General features: G+C 34.0%; 1 protein-coding gene across 26 annotated transcripts in view; it reads left to right on the top strand.

Moving 5' to 3' along the window:
• Positions 1-26,400, top strand: part of trol (terribly reduced optic lobes) — a 743,500-nt gene that overhangs the window by 292,547 nt on the left and 424,553 nt on the right. Inside the window, exon 1 of one of the 26 annotated variants that reach the window (XM_085823978.1) lies at positions 1,905-2,036. The exons of the other annotated variants lie outside the window; for them this stretch is intronic. Within the exon in view, the coding sequence (XP_085680104.1) occupies positions 2,003-2,036 (34 nt within the window). The 5' untranslated portion in view covers positions 1,905-2,002. Of the gene's footprint in view, positions 1-1,904; positions 2,037-26,400 lie in introns of those variants that run through there. 26 annotated transcript variants of the gene reach the window in all.

Genomic DNA, 26,400 nt, shown 5'->3' with positions numbered 1-26,400 from the left:
TCTTTACCATAAATGAAATAAGAAATGGGACCCAGAATTGATCCTTGGGTAATCCCAGGTTCAATATTTATGGGAGCAGAAAAATATTCCTTGTTCAACTGTAAAAAACATGTTCCTGACAAAGAAGCAATTTATTAGAATAATTTCCCTGCTTAGATTGCAGCTAATTAATTTATAAGAAAAGACACTTATGCCAGATGTGGGCAAAACCTTTGTCCACATCTTAACATTAGGAGGGCAGTGAACTAACGTTTGTGAATTGCAGATTTAATGACTTCTGTTATTCTTACAAATTGCATCGGAGTAGATAGTCCTTTTCGAAATCCAAATTGTTCAAGACAGCTTCAGTCATAAAGTAGATGATGCTTTCGAGAACGTTACCGAAGGAAAGCTGAAGTGTTTATCGAAGGGATTATAATATTTATCTTAAATTGTAAGCTAATAGGTCTGTAAATTTCTTCATCCCGTCTTTTTCTACCTTAGGAATTAAGAATTGTTTCAGCAGTCTTCCATATAGTTGGAAAATAATGCAGAGAAAGATGTAGATGCTGATGAGCTAGGTTATAAAATTTAATGGCAGAGTTTTTAGCATTGTGTTTGTAATTCCCTCTTCAACTAAAGCATTTTTGTTTTCTAATTTCAAGATTATATTTTTTAATTTTAGCAGGTTGAGTAAAAGGACATTATCAGCACCTGGTTGACTACGCCAGTCTTAAAAACTGACGAATTGAATGAAATTTTGGTGATGAAGAATTTCATTTGGAGTGAATTCTTTTCTAAAGTCTCAACAAAAGTTTCGACCTTTACCGTATCAGTGTCAAGACTAAACCTATATCTGAGTTGTTTTATTTGTTTGCTTATTTGTCTCCTTATTTGTCTCCTGACGAAAGGTCATAATAATGATATTCCATTTGCAATTAAATTTAAGAGTTATATATTGAAATCTGTAATGGTGAATAAATAAATTTTAATTAAAGAGAAAGGGATGTTAAAATGAAAAATAATTATGAATTCACGATTTTGAATAAGAAATAAGCGTATTTCTCTAGAATATGTGCATTGCACATGTACCAAACAAATGGGGGAGGGTATTCAGTTTTTTAAACAAACTGGATGCTGCATCATCTAACTTTAAAAAAAAAAAAAAAAAAAAAAAATTTGCAATAAATAATGTGTTATTTCTTACAGAATGAATCGAGAGGACATTAATAAGTAGATATCGAAGTTATTTCGTTTTGAAACTGTTTGAAATTGAGATTAACTCAAAAGGATCACAGAGATCTCATGAATACAATCATTTAAATACATGGTCTTTTCCACCATTTTCATGTATAGAGGAATATTTTTAGGATATTCAAGTCTGTAGCATCAAGTTGTTTTTCAGGAAGGAAACTTAAGTTTAATATGAATGAAATTTTAATTTTTGGAAAGAATGATTTGCTAGTAGTTTCTAAGAAAAATTATGCAACTGATCTGCCACTTATTTCATAATTTCTCATTCATTCGTAATAAGTTACTTTATCACTTTCCGCTTAAGGCACGAAAATTCCTTCCATAGAATTCATGTAAGCTATTTAAAATGCATATACGCTATGCATTGAACGTGCCTTGTCATAAGTATTCCTTTTAATAAATGCAAATATAGCATGTGACTTAATTTCTACGTCCTCGGTTGCGCCGTAACCGGAAGAGAATAATAACGAATAAAACTGTGCATCATTTAAGAACGTTCTGAGTAAGTGTGACAAATCCATTTTACTTACGTTTGCAAACATTTCCTAATGAAAGAAAAAGTTCCATAAAATTGTCGTCTGCGTTTTAAATGAGGCTATGATGCTGCACTCAATGAAATTTGGCACTTGAAGTAACGCCCACTTACTTAGAGCATTTTGTCCAATCGCAAAACGTCTTGCGCCCTCTTTTCAACGATGATCACATCACCACCGCGCGGTAAAAATGCATTTGGAAGTTCATCGGGGATCGGCAGTTGGTTACGGTAACCATGGTTACGACGGTAGCACCTTTGGCTGCCATCGGTAAGTCGTAGTCTGCACCCTTTCCTTTAGAACTGTATAAAAAATGTTTAAAAATCATTAATTTTCTATTAAGGCATCATTATATTTGATAATCAGATAAGATTTTTATTTTGTTTCCAGTTTATGAAGTAGTTTTAGAAAAATTATCTGTTGCAGTTTTTTGCATTTATAGTGTATTTTCTGTTTATGTTTATTTATAATTTATCATAAATCATTCGAATTTTTTCAAGATAAAAATAATTTCTGTAATTTCAATTACTGTTTCTGTTAATAATAATTTACATATTAATAATAATTTATATAATATAATTCATTTCTACATTTTTAAGAAGCGAGTACTTTTTGAATTGTTATTACTGTTTTTGTAATTAGTTTATAAAAAGGAAATCTGAAATGTAATCTGTATGGATTTCAGAAATTTGGAGACACAAAGTATGGACTCAAATATTTTAAATCCAAATGAAAGTAATTATTTATGTACGAAATTTATTTATAGTTAGAATTTTATTGCTTTACTTTTGTATTTTCTATTCTGTTACCATCGGGTTTTTGAGAAAATATAACTATTATTGGAATAGGGTTTTTTGCACTCTCCCATTGAAGTGCTTTTGTAAATTTCCCCCTTTTTCTTTGACATGTTTCCATAAGTAATTATTTTGAACTTAAGAGTTTAATTTTTTTATATTCTGTAGTTAACACATCGAAGAATTTTAAAGTAATCCAAAACATCTATTTGTAATAAATAAAAATAATATATACGTATATTCTCCTGAAGCTAATTTAGCGCTTTAAACGCCAGGCATATATTGCTTGGTCTAAGCCGATTCCAAGATCGACGGCGTGTTTAACATGTTAAAAATCGGTTCCACTGAAATGGTATTTGAAATAAACTTACTACACAAAATCGGGAAAATAATTTAAATAGCTTTTATAAATATTTTAAATTTAGAACATTTATAAAGAGGAGAGACCTTTATTTTAATTTATAGAATGAAAGAAAATTAGTGTTTTCCCCATTTTTACTCGAATAATGTATTTGAATAGAATTTTTTTCTGCATAAATTCTTCACGAACTAACTCTCTTCGCATCTGAAAAAAAAATTCATTATATTTTATTGTGGTAGCCATAAAACTGTTAAAGTAACTTTCCATTAAGAAATTTATTTAAACGTTTTAGTACGTGTTCTTTTTGAATATTTGCCTGTGCTTCAATTAACATAGCGCTTAATTCAAGTTTTCATTTTAATTTTCCGACATCAATATTGATGTGACTGTGTGAATTGACTCATATAGTTTGGTATAACTATATTAGTTATAGCACTGAATATGGGTAGTTATAAATAAAAATTAAAAGGAGTCTAATGTGATTCAATTACGGGTTGTGTGATTAACAGTAATACAGACAGAATTCTGACTTTTATTTTTTGAAATATGCTTAAACTTTTAGATAAATATTTTACCTAGTTGATAAAACAATTGTATTAAAAAACTGAGTAATTCTTCTGAACATAAAATAATGTATATATTCAGATTTTTATTAGTTTTGAATACTTTGAATTTATTATTTACTATTTTGCATATTGGACGTTAGTGGAAGAATGTTTTGTTCCGGTTAAAACATGTACATTAGTGATATTTGGAATTAAAGTATTGTTACGGAATGTTCTATTTTGTCTATTTTATAGGGTAATCGTAATTAAAGTGCCCTTCTCGGATGAGTGTGGAGTGGTTTAAATTTTTATTTTATATCGCAGTTTTCTTTTCTTCATGATCCGTCCGTATATACCAAGTTTCAACGAAATAGCATCGACCAAAAATGTCTGTATATAGGTGTCTGTATATAGGGTCAAATACGTATAACCGCCCTGCATCCGTTTCACACGGAGAAAATCAGCTTCTCGAAATCATTCATCTAGAGCAGTGTTTCTTAACCTTTCTAGCGAGTCGCACCCCTTTGAATCTGGAAATATATCTCCCGCACCCCACTAAAAAATGTGTTTTAAATTTTTTAGTCTAGAAAAATACATTTTTTGCGAAACTTAGTGTTTATTCAAAAACATTGTACATTTTATATAAATACAAAAGAATATTATTTTTATTAATAACTAGTCTGTTGTTTGTTCATTATTATACTGTCGAAGCGAGCATCCTTTTTGAAAGACATACGCGTAAATCACCACTTGCATTTAAGCGATTTCTCGCTTTAGTTTTTATATGCAAAAGCGATGAAAATCCCATTTCGCACGCACAAGTAGGTGGTAGCAAAGGGTAAGAGTAACTGCAGTGTTCCGTTCGCCAACTCTGGATAACGTTGAACTGTGAGCACCAGAATTGTTGCAATTCTAATTGTTCTAAATAGAAATGGATCCAGTATACATTTCTGAATTTTGGTAATATTTCCGGTAGAAAAATATCCATTGAATGAATCGCTCAATCGTCTCAAATGTATTAAAATATCAAGTATAAATGTATTCTTTTCATTTTTCGCAATAACAGAATCAAGCAAGGGAAAGTTTGCTAAATTTTCCTTTTCTACTCGACGTATCCAAATTTCTAATTTTGCGATAAATGAAGATAATTTTTTGCTAGATATTATTATATTTATACCAAATCCTTGCATTGATAGATTCAATTCATTTAAATGGTTAAATATGTCTGCTAAGTAGGCCAGCCTCAGCATTGCATCATTACTCTCAAAATCTTTTACTAAATAACAGTTTTGACTAGTCAGTAATTGAATAATTTCCTCACGCAATTCAAAAACTCTGTTAAGCATGCGACCCTTAGATAACCATCGTATTTCGGTGTGATATAGGAGCATGGTATGATCAGCACCGATTTCTTCGCAAAATGCACGAAATATGCGATGATTAAGCGCTCGCCCTCGGATGTATTTTACATTTACTGCTGTAGTTAGATGTTGTTTGAAACTTTCTGGCAATGCTTTCGACGCAAGTGCATGACGATGCAACATGCAATGCGTTATTAAAACTTCCGGTAATTCTCTTTTCATGTGTGAAAACAAATCCTGAATTTTTGCCTAACACTGCTGGGGCTCCATCAGTGCATATTGAGCCAATCACATTCATTGGTAATTGATATTTAGTAAAAAAATCTTTGATGCGATTGAAAACATCAATTTCTCTCGTATTCACCTCCAATGGCTCACAAAATAGAAATTCTTCTATCACTTCTTTTTCCTTCACATACCTGACAAATACCAAAAGTTGACTACAATTATCAACATCAGTTGACTTATCCAGTTGCATGCTTATTTTTAGTGGACTAATTTTTATGTCTTCAATAACTTGCATTAAAGCATCTTCACTGAGATCTTGTATTCGCGATTGTATAATATCATTCGATAATGGAATTTGTTGGATTTTTTTATGTGCTTTTGAATCTAAAATTGTTTTAGCAATAATTATAGCAGAAGGTTTAATCAACCCTTCAGCGATCGTGTGAGGTTTCTTTCTTTTTTTGCACGTGAATGTGCCACTTGATATGACGCTTTTAATAAAAGTTTTTTAATTGCTGGTCTGCACAATTTTAGGATAGTTTCACTGGTATCAAACCGAGCCTTCTTTGACTTCAAGCTGTTCATGCTATGTGCTTTTTCGCCACCATGCAGATTGTTGAAATGATCTAATAACTTTGATGGTTTGAGATTGCTGTTTGAAAATATTTTGGAACACAAGATGTATTGTTGTCGTTGCGTGCCATCTTTTTCGGTTGTGCAGGTAAATCCATAACCGGCATGCTTATCGTTCCATTGTCGTTGTTTTTGACATAGTGGGGTTCACTATAATCCATTTAATTAGTTAGAAATAATGTAATATGATATATAAAATATTCTTACGTTTGTAATGTCACTGAATCTTATTCGGCTTGAACGGGCAATTAAGAATGTATTAGTTTCAAGAGATTTCTGGACAAGTCAGAATACACAATACACATGTCGCAGACACAATAGTTGACTCAACTTGACTCAACCTAACACAGGAGCAGTAGGTGCAGATACAAATCTGTGAATCCGTAGATTCCATTGGAGCAGCACATATTGAACTCAGCGCATGCGCAAGCTGGGATAACGTTCTCGGCTTGTATTCCCAGAAAGTTTTTTTTTTTCTTTTCTCCGTCACCTAGCTGCTTGTTCGCGTTCGTTTGTAGCGTTTCATGCCTTTTGGTAGCGTAGTGTATACGCTCATCGGCACCGGCTCTTTCCTATGTCTTTTGCCGATAAGTAAGCTAGGTGCTACCAATTTTTATGAGCTTCAATATTGGGGACACTATTGCAGATTTCAAATATTTTATTAAAAGAAATCTAATAAATGATATTTAATAATTTTTATGGTTAGGTAGGGGCTTCTCCCGGACCCCCAAAAATACATTCCCGCACCCCGATCAAGAACCACTGATCTAGAGCAAATAATCCTTACATGTTTCGCAAGTTTTCTTATCCCTTTATTACAGTGGTAAAGTAAATTTTCTTTCTGTAGGAATTAACAATTAAATTTATTTCAAAATTCTTTATTTTAATACCAGCTCTAAAACGTTTCTTATAAGAAATACTCATTCATATTTATAAATTGATGAGTGCACGTATTTATTTCCTGTATCAATTTAATGCTATGACTTAAATTATCTTAGTAGTACAGAACACACACATTTAAATATTTTCTCTCAAGTAATTTCTTGTATTTATTAATTGAAAAGATATCCTGGAAATTTGATAGATTAATATGAATAAAAATTGAATTTTCAAAAAGGATTTTCTGACTATATTTTAATTATGTTTCTTTTCGTCTAATTTTAATAATTTGCGATGGAATTTACAGCGTTTATTAGAATTTACAGCGTTTATTAAGTATAATTTTCTAGACACTAAAATAATTTTCTTGTATTTTATTTACAACTATGAATTTTATGCTGTGATTCTAATCGAAATGAAATCCGAGTTTTATATCTTAAATGTATAACATCAGAGATAAATCAGCAAGGGAAGCAATTTATGCAAAATTTTAAAGTAAAACTATCTTATAATAATTTTAATTTAAAATATTTCTCTGAAATTTTAAATCCATTTCTAGCAAATATATGATACCCAAAAATGATATCGAGATTTTAAAAGGTGCTTTAAACTGAAGTTAAAATAAATGATTTTCTTTTATTTAACGCGTTTACTTTTTCTCCTCTTTAAAAGTTAAATATTTTTTCCTGGAAAAAGAAATAGTGAGATAAAAAAAAAAAAAAAAAAAAAAAAAAAAAGAATTTTTCTGTTTTTATGGAGAAAATTCATATTGCAGAAATAATGGGACTGCAAATGAAATCATTTGTTGTAAATATAAAATGCACTTGTATATCATTTGTTCTTGGATAAAATAATATCGATTTCATGTTTTGTAAAACTTTAACTAGTTTTTGATTAACAAACTCAAGGATTTCAAAGCGAACAATGGCAACGTTGTACAGAAAAAAACATGTCTATGTCTATGTCTATGTCTTATCGCTTAGTAAGAGGCAATCAACCATTAACGGCCTTTACCAATATATGATACTTGACTTTTAAATGCTTGAAGAATCGAATAAGTTGTATCCAATAATATGGAAGTATTTGTACACATGCTGTGCTAGAACTCGGAGATTACTAGCGACGGAGTCTCCTGTGCCGCCGTCCATAGAATAAATAAACTTTGAACAAATGAGGTGCTCGTGTGGCGCCATTCATTAGTAGGGAACAAAAGCATTTTAGTTGACAGAGAAAAAAAATATTTTTATCATATATTTATATATAAAAACAAACAAAAAAAATCGTCTGTTTGATGTATTCTTAGAACTTGCATCATTTCAATATTTAATTGATATGGTTGCTTCAAAAACGTAAATGTTATTAAATATTCGTGAATTAGTTCTTAATTTGCCTCTACAACAACAAAAGGGAAAAAAAAAAAAAGAATTAGAGAATTTTTAACGGAATTTTTGATAGAACAAAATCTAGCAAAATCTCAGGGAACTCAAATTAAAAGAAGATTTAAATAATCTTCGAAGGTGACCTTTGAAACATAATTGCTGGTAAATATCTTTGCAGTTAAAACTGGTTTATAATCGTGAAATTTAGATATATATTTTGATATTCTTTTACTCTATGTTCCAGGTATTGAAATGGTTTAAATAAAATGAAAATAGAATTCTTTCATCATCATCGACATAAAATTCTATATATATTACGCGTAGCATTATGGTTAAACAAATTTATATTTCTAGCTGATTGTTTTTCCTTCAGATTAGCAAGGTAATGAATTTAGTAATAAAATTATCTGCTTTAAACATGTTAGATTTACATTTCCTTAAAGAGTTTAATATTCTTATTTTTGAGATCTCCCAAATGGACTATTTTTCTTAATATAAAATTAAACATAATTTCTAAAATTTTTATTCGAGAAGCTTATTAATTTGTCTGTTTATACATATATACAATTCACATTTGTTTTTAAACATTTGTGCTTTTCATATTTATTTACAAATATCAGTTATGAAGCATTAGCGATAGGACATTTTCTCCTAGGTAGCATCTATCTCTCTATTCGAAAAAATATTGGTAGTGTTTTCGGTGTTTAAAAAAAAAAAGTAATAATAATTTTCGAACAATTTTGAAATAGACTCGCATAAGTATTTGGACACTTTCAAACAACCAATTTAAATTCAATAAAAACATGAAAATAATGATATTTCCAATACCTCATTAGATATCCTTTAGTTAAAATTACACTTTCGGGCCTTTTAGCTCGTATTTAACTAATTGCTTCGAGTAAAAATGTTCTGTTTCTTTCCATTAATTCCTAAGAATTGCTTTTATTAGAGCTTTCGAAGAAATGCCATATTGAAATATGTTTCGTTTCAATACATTTCATTTGCACTTTTGAAATAAATATATGTGTATTTAAAAAGAAAAGGAATTTTAATATTCGTTTTTCATTAAATGCAGGTTTCAGATTTGTCTTCATTTAAAAAATTAAATATTAATTAAATTTTTTTTTCTTATTTTAAAAATTTGAGAGATCAGGTAGGTATTTCACTTTCAAATACACTCATGGCCATAAATTAAGGATAATGCAAAATCAGGCAAAGGAAGAGTTAGAAGAAGAACAAATTTGACTTACTTGTAAAGCTTATTTATTAAACAAAAGGTAAAGAGTAAAAAAAGATGCTATATGTTTGATATTATTAAAAAAATTAGCAATTTTTTCTCCCTGTAGCAAATTAAAAAAAAAAAAAACCTATTTACAAAAAACCAATATTACATGGTTGGTATGATTGTTAATACATTGCATGTCTCCCAGACGATGCAATACAGTCCGTACGCCTAGGCATGCTGAGTATCGAATTATCGATCTGATCTTGGGGAATATTACACCACTCAAAAAGCAATGCTCTCCGAAGTTCCGGTAGACATGTAGGAGAAGGTTCACGGGCTGCAACTCGTCAGCCAAGCATGTCCCACACGTGCTTTGCTGGATTCAAATCCGGTGAGAATGCTGGCCAGTCCATACGGGTGATATCCTCCGATTGAAGGCATTCGCTTACGGTGTTTGCACGGTGAGGACGGGCGTTGTCATCCATAAACACAAATTGTGCGCCCATGGTGCCCCGAAACAAACGTACATGTTGTTCCAGAATCACGTCCCGATACATTTGGCTTGTCATGGTTCCAATTTGAACATGTAGGTCAGTTCTGGAAACCAGAATAATTCCACTCCAAACAAGCACTCCTGCACCACCGTAACGGTGTCGTTCAATGATGTTTCCTTGGTGGTAACGGGTACCTGGAGCTCTCCATATGAAAGTCCGGCGAGAATCTAAACCTGGACTCGTCGGAAAACATCACACAAGCCCACTTTTGCGGTGTCCACAATGCATGCTATCTACTCCAGGCTAACCGCAGGCGACAGTGAGTTTCAGTAAGTGGAACGCATCTGACAGGTCTACGACTATATAGACCAATCTGCCGTAAGCGTCTGTACACGGTCTGCCTTGAAATTGTCGTACCAGTGGCTGAAGAGAGCTGACGAGACAGGTCTGAGGCTGTGCTCCGCCTGTTTCTTTTGGCAGTAACTGCCAAATACCGGTCCTCATTCGGCGATGTAACTCTGGGGCGACCTGTGTTGTAACGTCTACTCACATTACCATCATCTTGGAATCGTTGTCAAAGCCTGGAGATGACATTCTGGGCAATTTCAAGTTCGTCTGATACTTCCAGTTGGGTACGCCCATGTTCCAGACGGCCGATAATTCTACCACGTAAAAAATCATCCAAATGCGCCCTTTGTGTCATAACTATTCGGTTATTGGACTGAAATGCTTATAAAGCGCCTGCGACCAATTTTACTTCTTTTCCTGTTTTCCTTATATATCACTCTCTTACACTCTCGTCATTGTGACGTACCATCGGTGTCATCTGGTTACTTCCTGAAATTTGCATATGATTCTTGAAGATGTGTGTAGTGATTTCACAGGTGATATATTTATTTTAGAGTTCGATTTCCGCGTGACTCCGAATTATCCTTAATTTATGGACATGAATGTATTTTTCAGGATTCGACTTACCTTTAGTTTTTTTTTTTTTTTCAAGGCGTTACTTATCCGTAGTACTGTTTAGGAAGATTTGAGATGCGTCATTAGTACGTCGTAATGCCAGTGTATGTAAGTTGATTTAAAATGTAATGTGCAAGGTAGCAACACAGCAGAGTAATTGATATAATCTAAAGAAAATTTACCTCCTCCTCCCCAGCATCAACTTCTTCATGAAAACCCCGATTAAGACATTCAAAACAAAGAACTAAGTGTAACTGAATCGTAGAATAGATGGGATGATCAGTCACGCAAAGGAATAATCACACAAATGTTCTTCCCCAACTGTCTTACAGTAGATGGTTGAATCGAATTTCTGCTAATGATGGATATTTTCCTACATATTAGGAAATAATGTAATTTTATATGTTTAAAGTATTGAACATGTTCGTATGTTTGGATGGAGGCGATGTTATTAATATTATTCTGAAATTACGCAAAGCGATTGGAGAAATTATCAACTAATGATACTAAGAACTTATTAAATGTAGTCTAAACTAGAGGAAAGATGTCTAGTATAATTAAATATAATGACTATTACATATTAGTTGAAAAATAAAGAATTTTATTGTAATAAAGTATGTATTTTTTAAATATTTCCATTACTTTTTATTATGTAGTTTTCTTAAACTATACCATAGCTTTAGTGTAAGCCTATTTGATGCTGGAGCGGTTGGATTCCATATTTGAAGATGCCATCACAGATCTTCTAATCAATTTTTTAGATAGGTTTTGCAGAGAAATTAAGTATGAGGAAATGCAAGAGCAATTACTATATAATTTTCCAGTTACGATAAAAGCTAAAGAAAATGGTGTTAAAGACGGAATAGGCCTCACCAGTGGCCGTTGAATACTGGGAGATCGATTCAGGTTCGATCCCAGACGAACGGGCTGGCTGCATGGCTGATTTCTATGAGGTAGGAAAGAGGAGGAGAGGCCGAAATAAGTTTTCTCGTACACTCCCTTGAAAAGCAGTGACACACCCCTCCTGCTCAGACATTCAGTGACTTGCCATAAGATTAATAGGTTTTGACATGTTCACAGGTAAACATTTATAATTACGTTATAAATTTAAGTATAATTTTCCTACAATATTTCAGAGTTCTAACCATGTGAATAAAATACATTTTTAAACAACATTTCATTCTGAACGGAATCAAATGCTATAATTTTTCCATGCTCAGAATAGTTTTAATTTGAGTGAAAAGTTTTCACAAGTTTTCAGTTTTCGCTAATTTCATTTGACGAAAATTTCAAGGTAATTCGATTTTATTCCGTTAACGATCATGAAAATTAAAAATCAAAGTTTATTTCAAATTAGAGCACTTTTTCTTTTAATAGTTATTTGTTTTAATGTTATTATATATATAATAATTTATCATATTGTTGCTAATTTCCGATTTCCGTGTATTTAACTTTCTATCAGGATTTCTGAATGGGATAGAAAAAGAAAAGTTTTTAAGTATTATTAAATACTTTTAATTAAATTATTGTAAAATGTAAGGAAATATTTATTTTAATATTAACCAAAAATTTTTTAAGCTTTATTTCAACAATACACATTTTAAAAATTCGACTTTACTATTTCCTTAAGTACGCATCTCATAGACTCTGCTTCGCAAGACATTTTAATAGTTGTTTTGCAGTACGAATAATTCTTGCTTACATAGTTTTATAGATGTATTTGTTAACATAATTTCAGTTTATGCTTACGGTTAAATGTTAAGGTCATTATATATTTAGATAATATTTATAATCACTATTAGTTTAGATGTATTTAATTAATAAATTTCTTCACAGTAACACTCACAGGATTTTATGAATGAATCAATCGTTCATTTCCAAATACGTTTGTAAATAATTTAATAAACATTTACGTTTTTAATTAAAAGCGAATTCACGATTTTTACAAGAGTATGCATAAATACTCATGTATATTTAACCTCTTCCGGTTATTTAACAATGAAAAAGTGTGCATGAAATAACCATTTAATTTTTATTTAAAAAACTTGTTTCATTTTATAATTCTTACATATTCTTAATTAATATTTATTTTTACATATTGTTAAATAACATTAAAAACGGTAAAATTAAGAAAAAATCAGAGCAAAACTTTAATTAGGTATATGGTTAATAGTCTTCAAGCGTGTGGTACTTTTCAAAACACTCTGGTTAAGTGCAAAGGAATCCTGCATTGTTTACACTGCCAGGGAGTCTCACTTCTAATTTCATTCTTGTAACACACACGGCACCTCTCGGGCTGGTTGCATGGGCGTTTTCGTGGTTTTCCCCATGTGTAACGTGTATATGAGCCAGTTTCCCTTAGAAAGTCCTCCACGAAGGCATCCCTCCCGTTAGGCAGATAGCCCTCGAGGCTTTGCCATAATCATACACACATTATTGCACAAAAGGTAAACAGAATTATTAAACTAAATAAATTTAATACGAGTATAATACGACAAGATAAAATACAGTCATGTAAAGATAAATATATCTTGACGGCGAAACGGCCACGGTGAAATGGCGATCGCGAAAAGTTCTAGACCCTCTCCGGGATTCGAACCCAGTCCTATCGTTATCTCTGGATGCTCTCCCAACCACTAAACCTCTGGGGGGTCTCTGTTTTAATTATATAAAACCTAAGTGCCTCCTCTAAGAATTTTTAAAAAGTGCATCTTACAATGCTACAATTTAATGCATTTTGATGTATGGATCATAAAAGAAGAGTAGCAAATACAGTGTCAAGGGCATCGAAAGAAGTATGCAAATTTTTACGCTTATTCCAGTTAGTTATAAGAAAATTAAAGTGTGTTTTACGATATTTTGACATTTTAAAGATACCTTAAGGTATTTATCATGCTTTATATGTAACGCATACATTTTGAAAAAATGTATATTTTTGTAGTCCAGTAGCTTAAAATTTTTTAAAACAAATTCATAATGAAAATTGCTGTTGCAAGTTATCGAAATATAACCAAGATGTGATTTGTGTGGAAATACCACTAAACTAGACAGATTGCTATTATCTCTCCAACAATGAATGTTTCTTTTGTGCAGAAGTGTTCAATTTTCCGATATGTATGGAAATGTCTTGTGTGGAAGTACTACCAAACCGCTGTCAAGGCAACATGTTCTGGATGTAAACTAAAGTACCATACCCCTTTAAAGTACCAAAGCTCGGCAGCACTGCATCAGCCGTAGGATAAGGTATCTCCATGTGGTTGTCATGGTTTTCTCCATATGTAACGTGAATATGAGCCAATTTCCTTTAGAATGTCCTCCATTAAGGTAGCCCTCCCTTTTTGGCAGATAGTCATTGTGTCCTTTGCCATATTAAAATAACCTTATCTAATTTAATGACGGAATAAATTGTATACATTTTTATTATTTGCTGTTGAAATTTTAGGACAAAAACAAGGGTTTACGTAAGGTCTCGTTACCTACTTCTGAGGTGAAGTGCAGTCTGAAGATGTATGTAATACTTTCACTGTAGGAAATCATATTTCAAAATTGAAAGTGTAAATGATAAAATTCCAGTAAATTTTACTGTGCATTGCATGAAATTTATAGTAATCAGGCAGTCATAGCATATGCAATCAAAAATGTATCATATGAATCATTCCTAGCAACAGTAATCGTAGCATTCAGCCGCTGTCTGAGCGTCTTTCAGTAATTACCCAGTCTAAAGTGTGATGGAACGCTGCCAGTCAGTAATTTGGTAAAATTAGATGTGCTATTAATTGGAATTTTGTCGTTATCTTCGGCAGTCAAGGAGGTCAAGAGAATCATTTTCGTGAGTTGTTATTTTTACCCACCCCATAGATTTAGATAATGATCGTGTAAAAAAAAATGCAGTTAATTATGGAATGTGCATGGTTCATTGTATCGTTGGTGAGTCTTGGAGATGGTATATCGCCGTTTTTTCAGCTGAATTAATATGTATGCATTAGTAGGTTGGAAACTGTAGAATTTTAATGACCTTTTTAATTTGAATATTTAGTTAAATTAAAAAGATACTGTTTACGTTCCGATGTTTGAATGGCGCCGAAACGGAAGAAGTAGTTTCGATTTTAAATATTTATAATAAATTCAACTACTCTCGGTTTATTCGAACCAAACTGGATATTTAGTTATTAACCATTTAATAATAAAATATCCATATGTAAACATCTAGTAATAATCTTATAACACAGTTAAGTTTTAAGTATAAAATTTAACTAAGAACAGTTACAAGTCAGCTAGCTACATTCAGCGACCGAATTCCATCGACGACAAATCAAAAACGTGTTGCCATCGCAGGGCGACGAAAAGGTGTAAGTTAATTCGAAGGGCATGGAAGCAGACAGATACTGAAGGTTGAAATTGCTTTACATTTTATATGTTTACTTGTCTATCTTCTCGATCGGGAGCATTATTTTTAATTAAACTATTCTTTAAAAAAAAGTATTTTTGAATTTTATGTACGATGTGTACGAATTCTGGTATTCCCTTTAAATTAATAATATTATTTTGATTTAGACATTAATATTCTTGAAAAGAAGATTTTTCACTTTCTTATCGACAATTTATTATTGCGTTAATTTTATCCATCATCGTTGCAGTTGCAGTATTGTTTAATATTAGACAAGCTTATGGCATGTTGAAAGAGACTGTTTTCAGTTTTGAAGGTAATGTCAATTTAATTTGGATGAAACATTGCGTTAACTGCATACACACACTAAAAAAAGTGAAAATGATATAGTGTGTGATGGTATAAAATTAGAACAACTCTTTAAGCTCTCTGTCACAATGAAAACTCAAATATGCATTGTTACGAAATGTACAGGCTCGGTAAGATGGCTTCCCCGAAAAGCAGTTTTAGGGTTGCCATAAAATGGCAAGGAAAGGCAGGGTTGCCATATTTGGCGAGAAATCGCCCATTTGACGACAAAATTGGTGATATTCCATGGACGGATGGAGAACCTTCTGGAACGAATTCTTACCGGTTTAGTCCAGAAGGTTCACGAACACAATCCGAAAGCTATATAAACCATGCTGGTCCGCAGTCAGTTAGTGTGTAAGTGCCTCGGCTAGTGAGCTGATAGTAGTTTTGAGAGTGTGTTTCGTCTAGCGAGTAGCGAGTCAATCTCTGCGGAGTCGATCGAGTTGACAGCCGGGCAACGAGTGCCGAGTGGGTCGTCGAGTTCACCGAAGGAGTCTCTTAGTGTGGAGTTCCGAGAACGACCAAGCAGAGAGTCAGGTGCTTTGCAGGAAGCTGTCTCCACCGTGATAGCCTGATAACCTGAAGGCTGTGTCGCTGATCGTGTCAGCGTGTATCTTCGACGACTTTGGAGCTGTCCTGATTAATATTGCCTAAATAAAGTGTGTTTCGATACTTCATCAAGTGTCGTCGTTATTGACTCAGCTACGAACCCCGTACGAGCGTGAAGGAAGAGAATAACGTAACAACTGGTGTCAGAGAAAATTAAAAAAACGTAACAACTGGTATCAGAAGTGGGATTTGAGGGTGAATGCCAGTGACAAGACCAATGGAAGATCTACTAAGACAGCTCTTGACTGCCTTTGCTGAATTCCAAGGAAAGATGGAAGCCGGATATGCTGAGATAAAAGCCGGATTTGCCGAGATAAAAGCCGGATATTATGAGATAAAAGCTGGCTATAAAGAGATAAAAGCTGGATATAAAGAGATTACAGCTGATATTAAAGCCGGACTAGAAGAGAAGAAAGGCCGACGAGAAGAGATAAATGGCGGCCAAGAAAATGTGCGAGAGCAACTCCAACAGCTGAAAGTTGAGCTTACAGAAGAAACTGGAGGCATAAAAGACGAGGTGGAAATGACAGAAGTGGCGTCTGAAGAATCAAAGGATGAAGAAATGAAAGAAGTAGCTAATGAATTGCCTGAGAAAGATCAAGAAATGATGGAGGAAACATTTAACGGGATTAAAGGAAAAGAACGAAAAGATGAAGAAATAAAAGACGGGAAAGAAGATATTGAATCTCATGTGCCTGAAGTAGAGATAGAACAAAGTGAAAACACGAGATCGTCGAAAGTGATAGTGAAATGACGAAGTCGCAAGCAGCAAGTGTTGAATCATCTGAAAGTGCGTGTGATGCAGAGATGGGAGAAGCTGATGTACAGCTTAAGCAGTGCGCTCCAGTATGGCAAGAAAATTCACCCACTTTTGCATACTATGTGTGCGTCTCATAGTGAAGAATCGGGTTCCGTTCGCGACTCTAATGCAAACATCAGAACTGGTTTTCAGGAAACAGAGGTAAATAAGCATGTACCAATTGCTAAAAATACCGAGGTGAACAAAGTGAAAACACGAGATCGTCGAACTGTATGCATGCTGTATGCATGCATGAACTGTATGCATGCATGATCGTGAACTGTATGCATGCTGTGAATGAACTACAGAGTGGTGAACAAACTGTTTCCGATCCTCCTGTGGATGAAACGTCTGAAAGGACTGAATCTTCATACTGTGATATGCAAAAAAGAAATGCAACTGAGAACTGCAGTGGAAAAGTATTTGACCCGGGTATAACTTAATGAAAAGACTGAGACTGAAATTCATTCTTAACTTTAATGTGTATAATTTAAAATTGTTATGTGTTTAATTTGTGTATATAACTTGAATATGGTGTAAATATTTGTTTCCTTAGTTATGTTATTTGTTTGTTTTATTACCTTTTGTTTGTATCAAATTATGCCTCTGACCAAGGGTTGTACTGCCCGGGACGTGCAGTCCTTGGGAGGGGGGCAGTGTTACGAAATGTACAGGTGCGGTAAGATGGCTTCCCCGCAAAACAGTTTTAGGGTTGCCATAAAATGAGAAAAGCCTGGGTTGCCATATTTGGAGAGAAATCGCCCATTTGGCGACAAAATTGGCGATACACCATGGACGGATGGAGAACCTTCTGGAACGAATTCTTACCGGTTTAGCCCAGAAGGTTCTCGAACACAAGCCGAAAGCTATATAAACCCTGCTGGTCCGCAGTCAGTTAGTGTGTAAGTGCCTCGGCTAATGAGTTGATAGTAGTATTGAGAGTGTGTCTCGTCTAGCGAGTCAATCCCTGCGGAGTCGATCGAGTTGACAGCCGGGCAACGAGTGCCGAGTGGGTCGTCGAGTTCACCGAAGGAGTCTCTTAGTGTATCGCGGTTAGTGCATCGTCGAGAAAGCGTGTTGAGCTCTGGGAACGACTGAACCAAGGAGTCGGGAGCTGTGCTCGTGTGTCAAGTGCATCGCGAGTTGTAGCGTGGAGAGTCTCGAGAGTACGTGGAGTTCCGAGAACGACCAAGCAGAGTCGGGAGCTGTACTTCGGAAAGCAGAGTCGGGAGCTGTACTCCGGAAAGCAGAGTCGGGTGCTTTTAAGTGAAGCTATCTCCACCGTTATTGCCTGACAGTGGGAAGGCTGATCGTGTCAGCGTGTTTATAGTAGGTCTTCGACGACTGTAAAAAGTGACTTTGGAGCTGTCCTGATTAATATTGCCTAAATAAAGTGTGTTTCGATACTTCATCAAGTGTCGTCGTTATTCACTCCAAATCTAGGAACCCCGTACGAGCGTGAAGGAAGAGAATAACGTAACAACTGGTATCAGAGAAGAGTAAAAAAAGTAACAGTATTTTATTAATTATTTCTTATGTTGCATCTGTGGAAAAGAAAGATACCCCCCCATCAGAATTGTAAAGCTCTTGTGACGTTAAAAGCGTAAAGAATTAAATATTTAGTTAGGCTGTAATGCGAACTGAAGAAATGGCTTTTTGTGAGCTAGTACACTAGTGTTGCTGTTATTAACAAAAATAAACATGATACATTACAAATATTTCTGTATATGTTTCAGACGTGACACATGGATATAAATGGAAGGAGGAAAAAGGCAGATGTTAATTGCATTATAGTGTCTACGTATCCGCATGTAATATTTGATAAGACTTGTCGCAGTGGAGTATCATTGCAACATGCATAGCTAGGTGAAGTTTAATTGATAAGTTACGTAGAGTAATAATCTGCATGCATTCATACTACCCTTTCCGTTAAGTGCAAAAGTCAAGAGTTTTTATAGCATAGCGAGAGATTTTAAGGATTGTTCAAGAAAATGAACCATGCTTTATCATGAAAGTTCTACATAAGTACTAAAATATTTATTTGAATATGCTTATAGTTAGAATTTCTATGGAAAGCAAGTAATGGAAGCATTTTGGTTAGCTGTAGTGATGCGAAGAATTAAATTCGCAAAACTGATAAGAAAACTATATTCGTTCTGTATATAATAATCTTTTTTAAATGTTTATATTATATAAGTATATATATTTATAATTTTAAGTATTTATTATTTTTAGAGACTGTGACGTGTTTTTAATTTGAGTTTTTTAAAAAAAAAAATTTAAATGGCAAACACAAAACTTAAAATGAGTTATAATATTGTTGTTTTGTTTTTGCTGCAATGCGTAAAAATAGAATGTTTTGTAGCAAAAAAGTGTTTATCAACAAAGCAAAACTTTTATGAAAGCACATCCTAAAACTTCTTTGACATTTCAGGCACTGATTATGGATACCTTTTCATCAGTTTAAATCTTTATACGGCAGGGTATGAAAATAATACCACCAAAATTAAGTAGAAATATTGCCATTATTTTAAAGACTGACCAAAAGTTTAAACATTGGCCGGTCTTTGTTTAACTGTTAAACTCATTGCCACTTGACGAATAACCACCACCCATTCATGCCTTCTTTCGTGTACCTTCGACGAGACAAAAACAAAAGTTCGCTTTGTCTGGGCCGATATGAGAACTTTTTTTACTCAATCCTCTTTAAGTGATAACATCCCAAATACCTACTTGAGAAGGCCTAGATCCCGAAATGGTGCGATCTGAAGAGGGCGATACGAGATGTGGGCGGGATACGTTATCAAATAAATAGAACTAACAGCAGCAGAAATTTTGTCGTGGTAAATAAATAATACATGATAAGAATGGTTATTGAGGTTTTGTACCTCTGACCTCTTCAATCTCATCGCCTTTTCTCATTTTATCAGGCAAGAAGCTTGGTAATAAAAAGTGGGAGAAAAGATAACTCATTTTTGATGTATCTAACTCTTCAATCGAAAAGAAATGGGTACTCTTGAATTTATTTACCATGATGATAATAAATGAGCCTTAGGAAGGAGTGGTGAAGATGATGGCTGATGTCATATTGGTTTACTTTTCCTTTAAAAAAGTCTTATATAATTCTAGTTCTTCGTTTAGCTGTACTTTCGTTGTTATTCTTTGTGGATTATTTAATGAATGATTGATTAATTATTAATGAAATAGTCCTTAATTATTAATGAAGATTATTAATGAAATACTAGTCCTTAATTACATTTGAAAAAACAAAGCATACTGTGTAGGCGTATTGTAAAATTATCAGTTTGAACGATTAAGCTGGGAAGTATAAGTTTTTGAAAAGCCAGGTTATCAGTGCTTGTGCTTCAAAATAATGACAACGCGTTTAAAATTTCGACTGAGAATTGGCCTCTGTTTATGAACTCTGTAGTAGTTCTGGCAGAATATTTTGTATTATTAAATTTTATCTGCACATATATTGTGATTTAAAGCAATAGTTCTTATTCAGACGACTCCCTCCTATATTTAAAACAGGGTTACGTTTTGATCTAGGATCAAGTTGAAAAGATAATGGAGCTGTTATGCATTTAATGTATTGAAATCATCAGTATCATAGCTTATCGTAGTCCAGTGATGGCGAACCTATGGCACGTGTGCCACAGTCGGCACGCAGAGCCTCATCAGCCGGCACGCGACTAAAATATTACTTCCTTAATCAATAATCACAATAAAATGATACTATGTAATTTAAATAAGTGTTTTAGTCTGTTCTTGAACGTTTCACTTACTTACTTATCTTTACTTACGGCTTGCTTTTCACTTACTTACTTACGCCACTTTAACACCAACCACGAGATTGTTACCGAACTTGAAGCTGAACGGAAGGTGTTATTGAAGGAAAATTGAGAAATTATAGTTGCCAGAAAATTGGTTTTTGCAATCATCTTTCTAAAAGATACCATCTAACAACGGCCAGATTTCAAATTCGACTGTGCCTGGAAAAACATGGTAAACCGCTCTCCGATAGGGACTTAATCACAGAGGTTTTGAACACGCCGCCCCCCTCAAAAAAAAAAAAAAAAAAAAAAAAAAAAAAAAAGGGTTTGGCCACGCGGCCCCAAAAAGCTTCGCCACCACTACCTTCGGATTTGCTGCCAGTAGTCAAAAACACTGTTGCAAGAACCATTGGGAAGAAATCTGTTGTCATTTTTTAAGAGAAATAAACTTTCTATCAGGACTATTTGTTTTCAGTCGAATAATTTTTTAAAAAATGTGAAAGTTATTAAGATTTTTAATCCATAGATCTTAAAAGGATGCATTTCATTCAAAATCATTCCCGTCATTGTATTTAATAAGTTAGGAAAATGCAGATCTCGAGCTGTTTCTCAAATAAATTTCAATCCCGTACCGATTCTTTTTTTTTTTTTTTTTTTTTTTTTTTTTTTATTTCCAATGGCAGATTATGAACAGTTACAGCAAAAACAAGAACATAGAACACAGCAACACAATATAAAAAAAAGCTGTAACAGAGTCCATTAATCTAACATATCTCTTGCCTCCCAGTAACGCTCGGCGAGAGAAGTCTTGCGCAAAGCAGGGCAGTGGGGTAGATGTGCGGCATCCATCACCTCTCCAGAGCTGCACGGACTGTATATCGGAGAAGGAACAATTTTGAGTCTATGAAGATGATATCGTAGACAGTCATGTCCGGTGGCAAGGCGGAATTCAGCGACCGCTCTACGCCTTGGGCCATTGCACAAATTCGAGATAGCATTCTTCCAAGACTTATGAGAAACACGATGATAGAGATCTTCCTGGGCACGTACTTTGAAAGATCTTTTAATAAGATTTCTAACGGTATGGAAAGGGGCAAAGGACAAGAAATATTCTGCATGATTAAAGCACCTTTTTTTGCCAGGAAGTCGGCTTTCTCGTTTCCTGGAACCCCACAGTTGACAGGAACCCACTGGAGGACTATAGTTCTCTCAAGTGATCCCGTACCGATTCTTGGCAAAACTTTTGAAATTTGGTTGATCACCTAGAAAATGGAACCTCGGTTTCGTTGGGTATGCTCAGTGAAATACCAAATTTTTACTATTACAGAAATTACTGCAGAAACTTTTATCTAATGTTTACTGTTTACTTTGTGCACACGTCTTGCCGGAAACATATTGTAAATTAAATAAATTTCAAAACTTTAATTGGAAATAAATTAGATTGCAGTTAACCCTAGTACTGCAGCTTACTATAGTACTTACAGGTACTGGTACACTGGTGCAAGTAACTCTGATGCCCTCTTGCCGCAGGAGTTGAATGGTGTAATCACCATAGTACTCGGGCACGGGCTTTACTTCTGTTGAAACTGATTGTAAAATTTATAATCATTCACTGGCCCGAATGATTTAGATACAAAACCTTAAATTCAAAATTAATTCACTACTATGAGAGCTCAGTAGCATTATAAAACTTTGTAGAATACGACGAAATAAAAAGCTGAACGAGTTGGTGAGGTACAGTTCAGTAATCAATAGTTTTTTGGTAAGAGTCCAAATTCGTTCGAGAGACCTTTATTATAAAAACCTTTATTATAAAAACACACTTTACGGAGAACATTTGAATAAGATGACACAGAAAGAATGAGCGCAAAAAGTAAATAGGATCAGAATAGGAATGGGAAAACACATTAATATAGAAAGGTAAATTAAATGTCAAAGAGTTACATAAGTGACATGGCCTCTACGTTAAGTTATTAAGAATGGCCGTAGATGTTTTGACATTTTCTACAGAGTAATAGTTATAGTGATACATTGGTATTATGCTATTGTTATTTTTCCTTATGCTTAAATAAAAATTATGTGCTTTAAAATGATAGCGACACGTAGCTGGGGTAACACTCAGCTCCTCGAGAATGTTATCATTTCTGACGTACCATGGGCAGAAAATACTTTGTATAGAGACATTAGGATTTTTGTGAAGCAGGAGATGGGAAAAATGAGCAATGCCCTCGCCGGGACTCGAACCACGGACCCACTACACCACGAAGGCATGCTAAGAAGGCGGGAGAAATAACTTTCAGGATGCAGATCTGAGATGTTTGTGACTATATGCGATTACTGGAGCAGAAGTGCGATATACTGCTTTCTACGCAAACATGTATACCACACAGTTATTTATATTTTGTGTGGTGTACATATATTTTTGCTTATTTATTTTCTGCTTTTTATGACTGCAGTTTTTGTGTAAGATTCACTGTGATTTTGATTTTATGCATAAAAACCTTTTCATCAAACATTCCCTATTTCAGCAAGTTTCGACCAGTTAGCAATCATCTTATTTTCAGTATTGGTTTCGGATTAGGTCTGTCTAATATACAAACCCTAGCAAAGAGCCGCGAACAATATTACATTTCTCACAATAGCTTACATTTTTGCATTTAATGTCTCTTTAAGCACAATAAATTTCAACTTTAATAGTTTTTGAATTTATTAGCTTGTGAACAGTTTTATAAACATTAGATTTATTCAAAGCGAAATAGAATGTTGTAGATCAATTTTCATTAGCAAAATTTAGAGAATTTTGAAAAATTTAAATAATTTTGGTGATAGTTTATGATCTATTTTTAATAGAAATTGATTGTGCAGAGGAGATACAACCTTGAGATGATAGATACGCATTTCAAAGAAACTGCACAATCGAGAAGAAATCTTAAAATTTTACAATACTCGTTTAATTCGCACAAGTGCGAAAATCCTAAGAATTTTGTTCCAGACATAGTATTTATTTTTGGATGAACTGATATCTGTTAAGAAACATTTTCTATGATTAATCTTATATCCGCATATCTTAATAAAAAACATTTTACGATCATTGATGAACATTTACAAGAAATTCTAACTCCTTTTCTTAAAGCAAGAAAGTAAAGATTTTAGGTACCGTCATTCATTTCCTGAAATTGTTAGTTCTTTGAAACTTGTTTATTTTTACGTTAGAATTAAATTATTCTGTAATAACAACTTATATCTAACTATATTATTTTATGTGCGGCCTGAATTTTCTCTTCCGCCCTAAAATCCTCAATGTAGTACTTCATCTAGAGTGTTTTCCCATGCGTGAGTGAACTTTATCAACTTCATTTTTCTTCCGTAGTTAGCTAGCAATTAAGGAATTTTTAAAATTTGTTATAGCGTAATTTTACACAGTCTCTGAAATAGTGCAAACACCAGGTTACCTGTGCAGGAGATACTATCCTTATCGAATGAGAATTTTCATTGCGGATTTTAGCAGTTCGGAGGAATGTGCTTTGAATGTGCAACTTTTAGAATCCCTAAAGCAAGTTACAAATATCTAAATAGCAAAAATATCTTCAGAGCAATGTAAATGTTAGTATAAAGCAAACAGAGAATTAATATTGCTGCATATTAAATTATATTTAGATTCAGAATTCCCTTGGGTTTTTAACACTGATTACGGGATTTATGTCATAATCATACACATTAATGCATTCGTTATCTTAATTATGCGGATTTCTCAAGGAATTACTTTTCAGTATGTAACAGACACTTCTGAGCAGGGCCCATCCTAGCGGGGCCAGGATGGTACACAGCACGTGTGCGCCCAAATTTAAGGGCGACGAAATGATTATTAAACATCTATTTCTTTAAATGAGGGCGATCAATTTTAATTTGCTCATGGGCGGCCGATGGTCTAGGATTCTGAGTGAAACAACGTTCAGTCTTCGTGTATTTTATTATTTCACGATAACAAGCTGTGTTATAGATTTGCCATAAAAAAGTATTTAGAGGAGTCTGTAATTGTTCTCAGTTGGTACTATATGAATACGTCGAAGCAGCCCAAGCATAATATAGGACGCAAGATGGTTTTTTAAATGAATAAATTGTTGTCTGTATGTAAAATGATGTTTCGAGTAATTAGAGAGAACAATCTCGCTTTATAGGCTCGAAACTTGTGATTAATAAAAACTAATGTGTGGGATCCGTGCGCCGTATTTCTAAACCTCACCCCAGTTTTTGAATTTTTGACTTCACGGAAATATTGACTACTTTCACCTGACAAATAGAAATCAACATACTCGACTTACACTATACGGCGTGCTTTCGAATGACTACGGGTATATAACAGTTGATTTTGTGTTCTTGTTTACAAAGATTTTCTTAATGGCTCAGTCCTAGAATACGATGCACAAGTCAAGACGTTTATTTGTCTTTTTCTTAGCGCATGCTCAAGAATTCTACAGGCGAAACTAGTCGATTTTTCCGTGTCGTCAAAATTTCAAAAAGTTGGGTAGGGTTTGAAAATATGCTTCCGTGTGTGAGTATTAGCGAGAATAACTCCGAATTAAGGGACTTAAAAAAGGTATAACAGTATATTAACAAGCGGAAACTATGCAGTAAAAAAATTCTGATTGTAGTCTGGTAATCGCATTACGATAAGTTGAGTTGTTAACCACCTGCGCTACGACTAAACTTCACGGTTGCAGTGCCGTGCCGTGCCCTACAATATAACAAGCGGTAAAGTGTCTCATTTACGCCGCTCCGCGTCTGCGAGTGCAATCCAGAGCTGTGACTCGAGAAATAAACAATCTCGCTGTTAGGCGACGTGTTCACCACGTTATTTTCATTTTTGCGATAAATGCCTATCGACGTGGTGTTCACGTCGCTCGCGGTTTGAAACAAAAGCATCTCGACGTGCGTGGCACGTCTTTTTATCGCAAGTGGTTAAGGAGAAAATTATCTTTGGCGTTTGAATGTCATTTATGATTGTAATGGAATTGTATTTTGAACAGAGATATGCGATAAAGTTTCCTTTTAAAAGTGGCAAAACTGCTTGCGAAACATTAAATGAGGCAGAGCGCTTAAGGTAAAATGTGTCTTCCTCGCTCTAATGTGTTTGTTCCTTTACAGGCGAATACAGAATGAACAGGTTAGAACTCTTAGTAGTTGCACACTGCCGTGAAAAAGACATAACGCATAATAATAACGTGTTTATTAGGAACAAGACAAAAGGATGATCGACCGGCGGCTTGTCAGGATCTTCTTGACATGCGAAGTCGCGATCCAGATTTAGAGAAAAAAAAAATATCACAGGTGATGTATCGTGGTGCTTCGCTTACACTCCAGAAACAAAGAGACGGTGAGCAGAGTGGATTGACTAAAACTCGTCAAAGTCAAATAAAGTGAGTTTTCAAAATTTTAGGATGAAGACAATATTAGTGGGTCGTTTTTAACTTCGGAAGACTGATTCATTAGGAATTTGCTCCTGAAGAAAAAATAGTGATTGCGTTGTATTACATGGGTGTATTGGATTGGATATTGAAACAACACAAGTATGCATTTGGACTTTCTGCAAACAAAAACTCGTTCTCACTACAAAATAACGCACCGTTCCACAATGCAGTTTTTGATAAAATAAAATAAAAATAAAAGTAAAAAAAAAAAAATCTAAACGCCTTCAGATTTTACATTAAAAAACGCCCAAAGGGGCCCAAAGTCGCAAATTGGCACATTTTTTTTATTTATTTAAAATACTTGGCAGGAAACGTGTGCGTTACCTTTATTTATTAAATATGGCGTTCTTCGCACATAAAATTCAATTCAACAGCAATATCA

This window comes from Stegodyphus dumicola, chromosome 1, assembly GCF_044657685.1.
Source record: "Stegodyphus dumicola isolate Sdum_Otavi_A_Nest chromosome 1, ASM4465768v1".
Classification (NCBI taxonomy): domain Eukaryota; kingdom Metazoa; phylum Arthropoda; class Arachnida; order Araneae; family Eresidae; genus Stegodyphus; species Stegodyphus dumicola.
The sequence above is the reverse complement of the archived record's forward strand: the minus strand, read 5'-3'. Positions and strand labels throughout refer to the sequence as shown.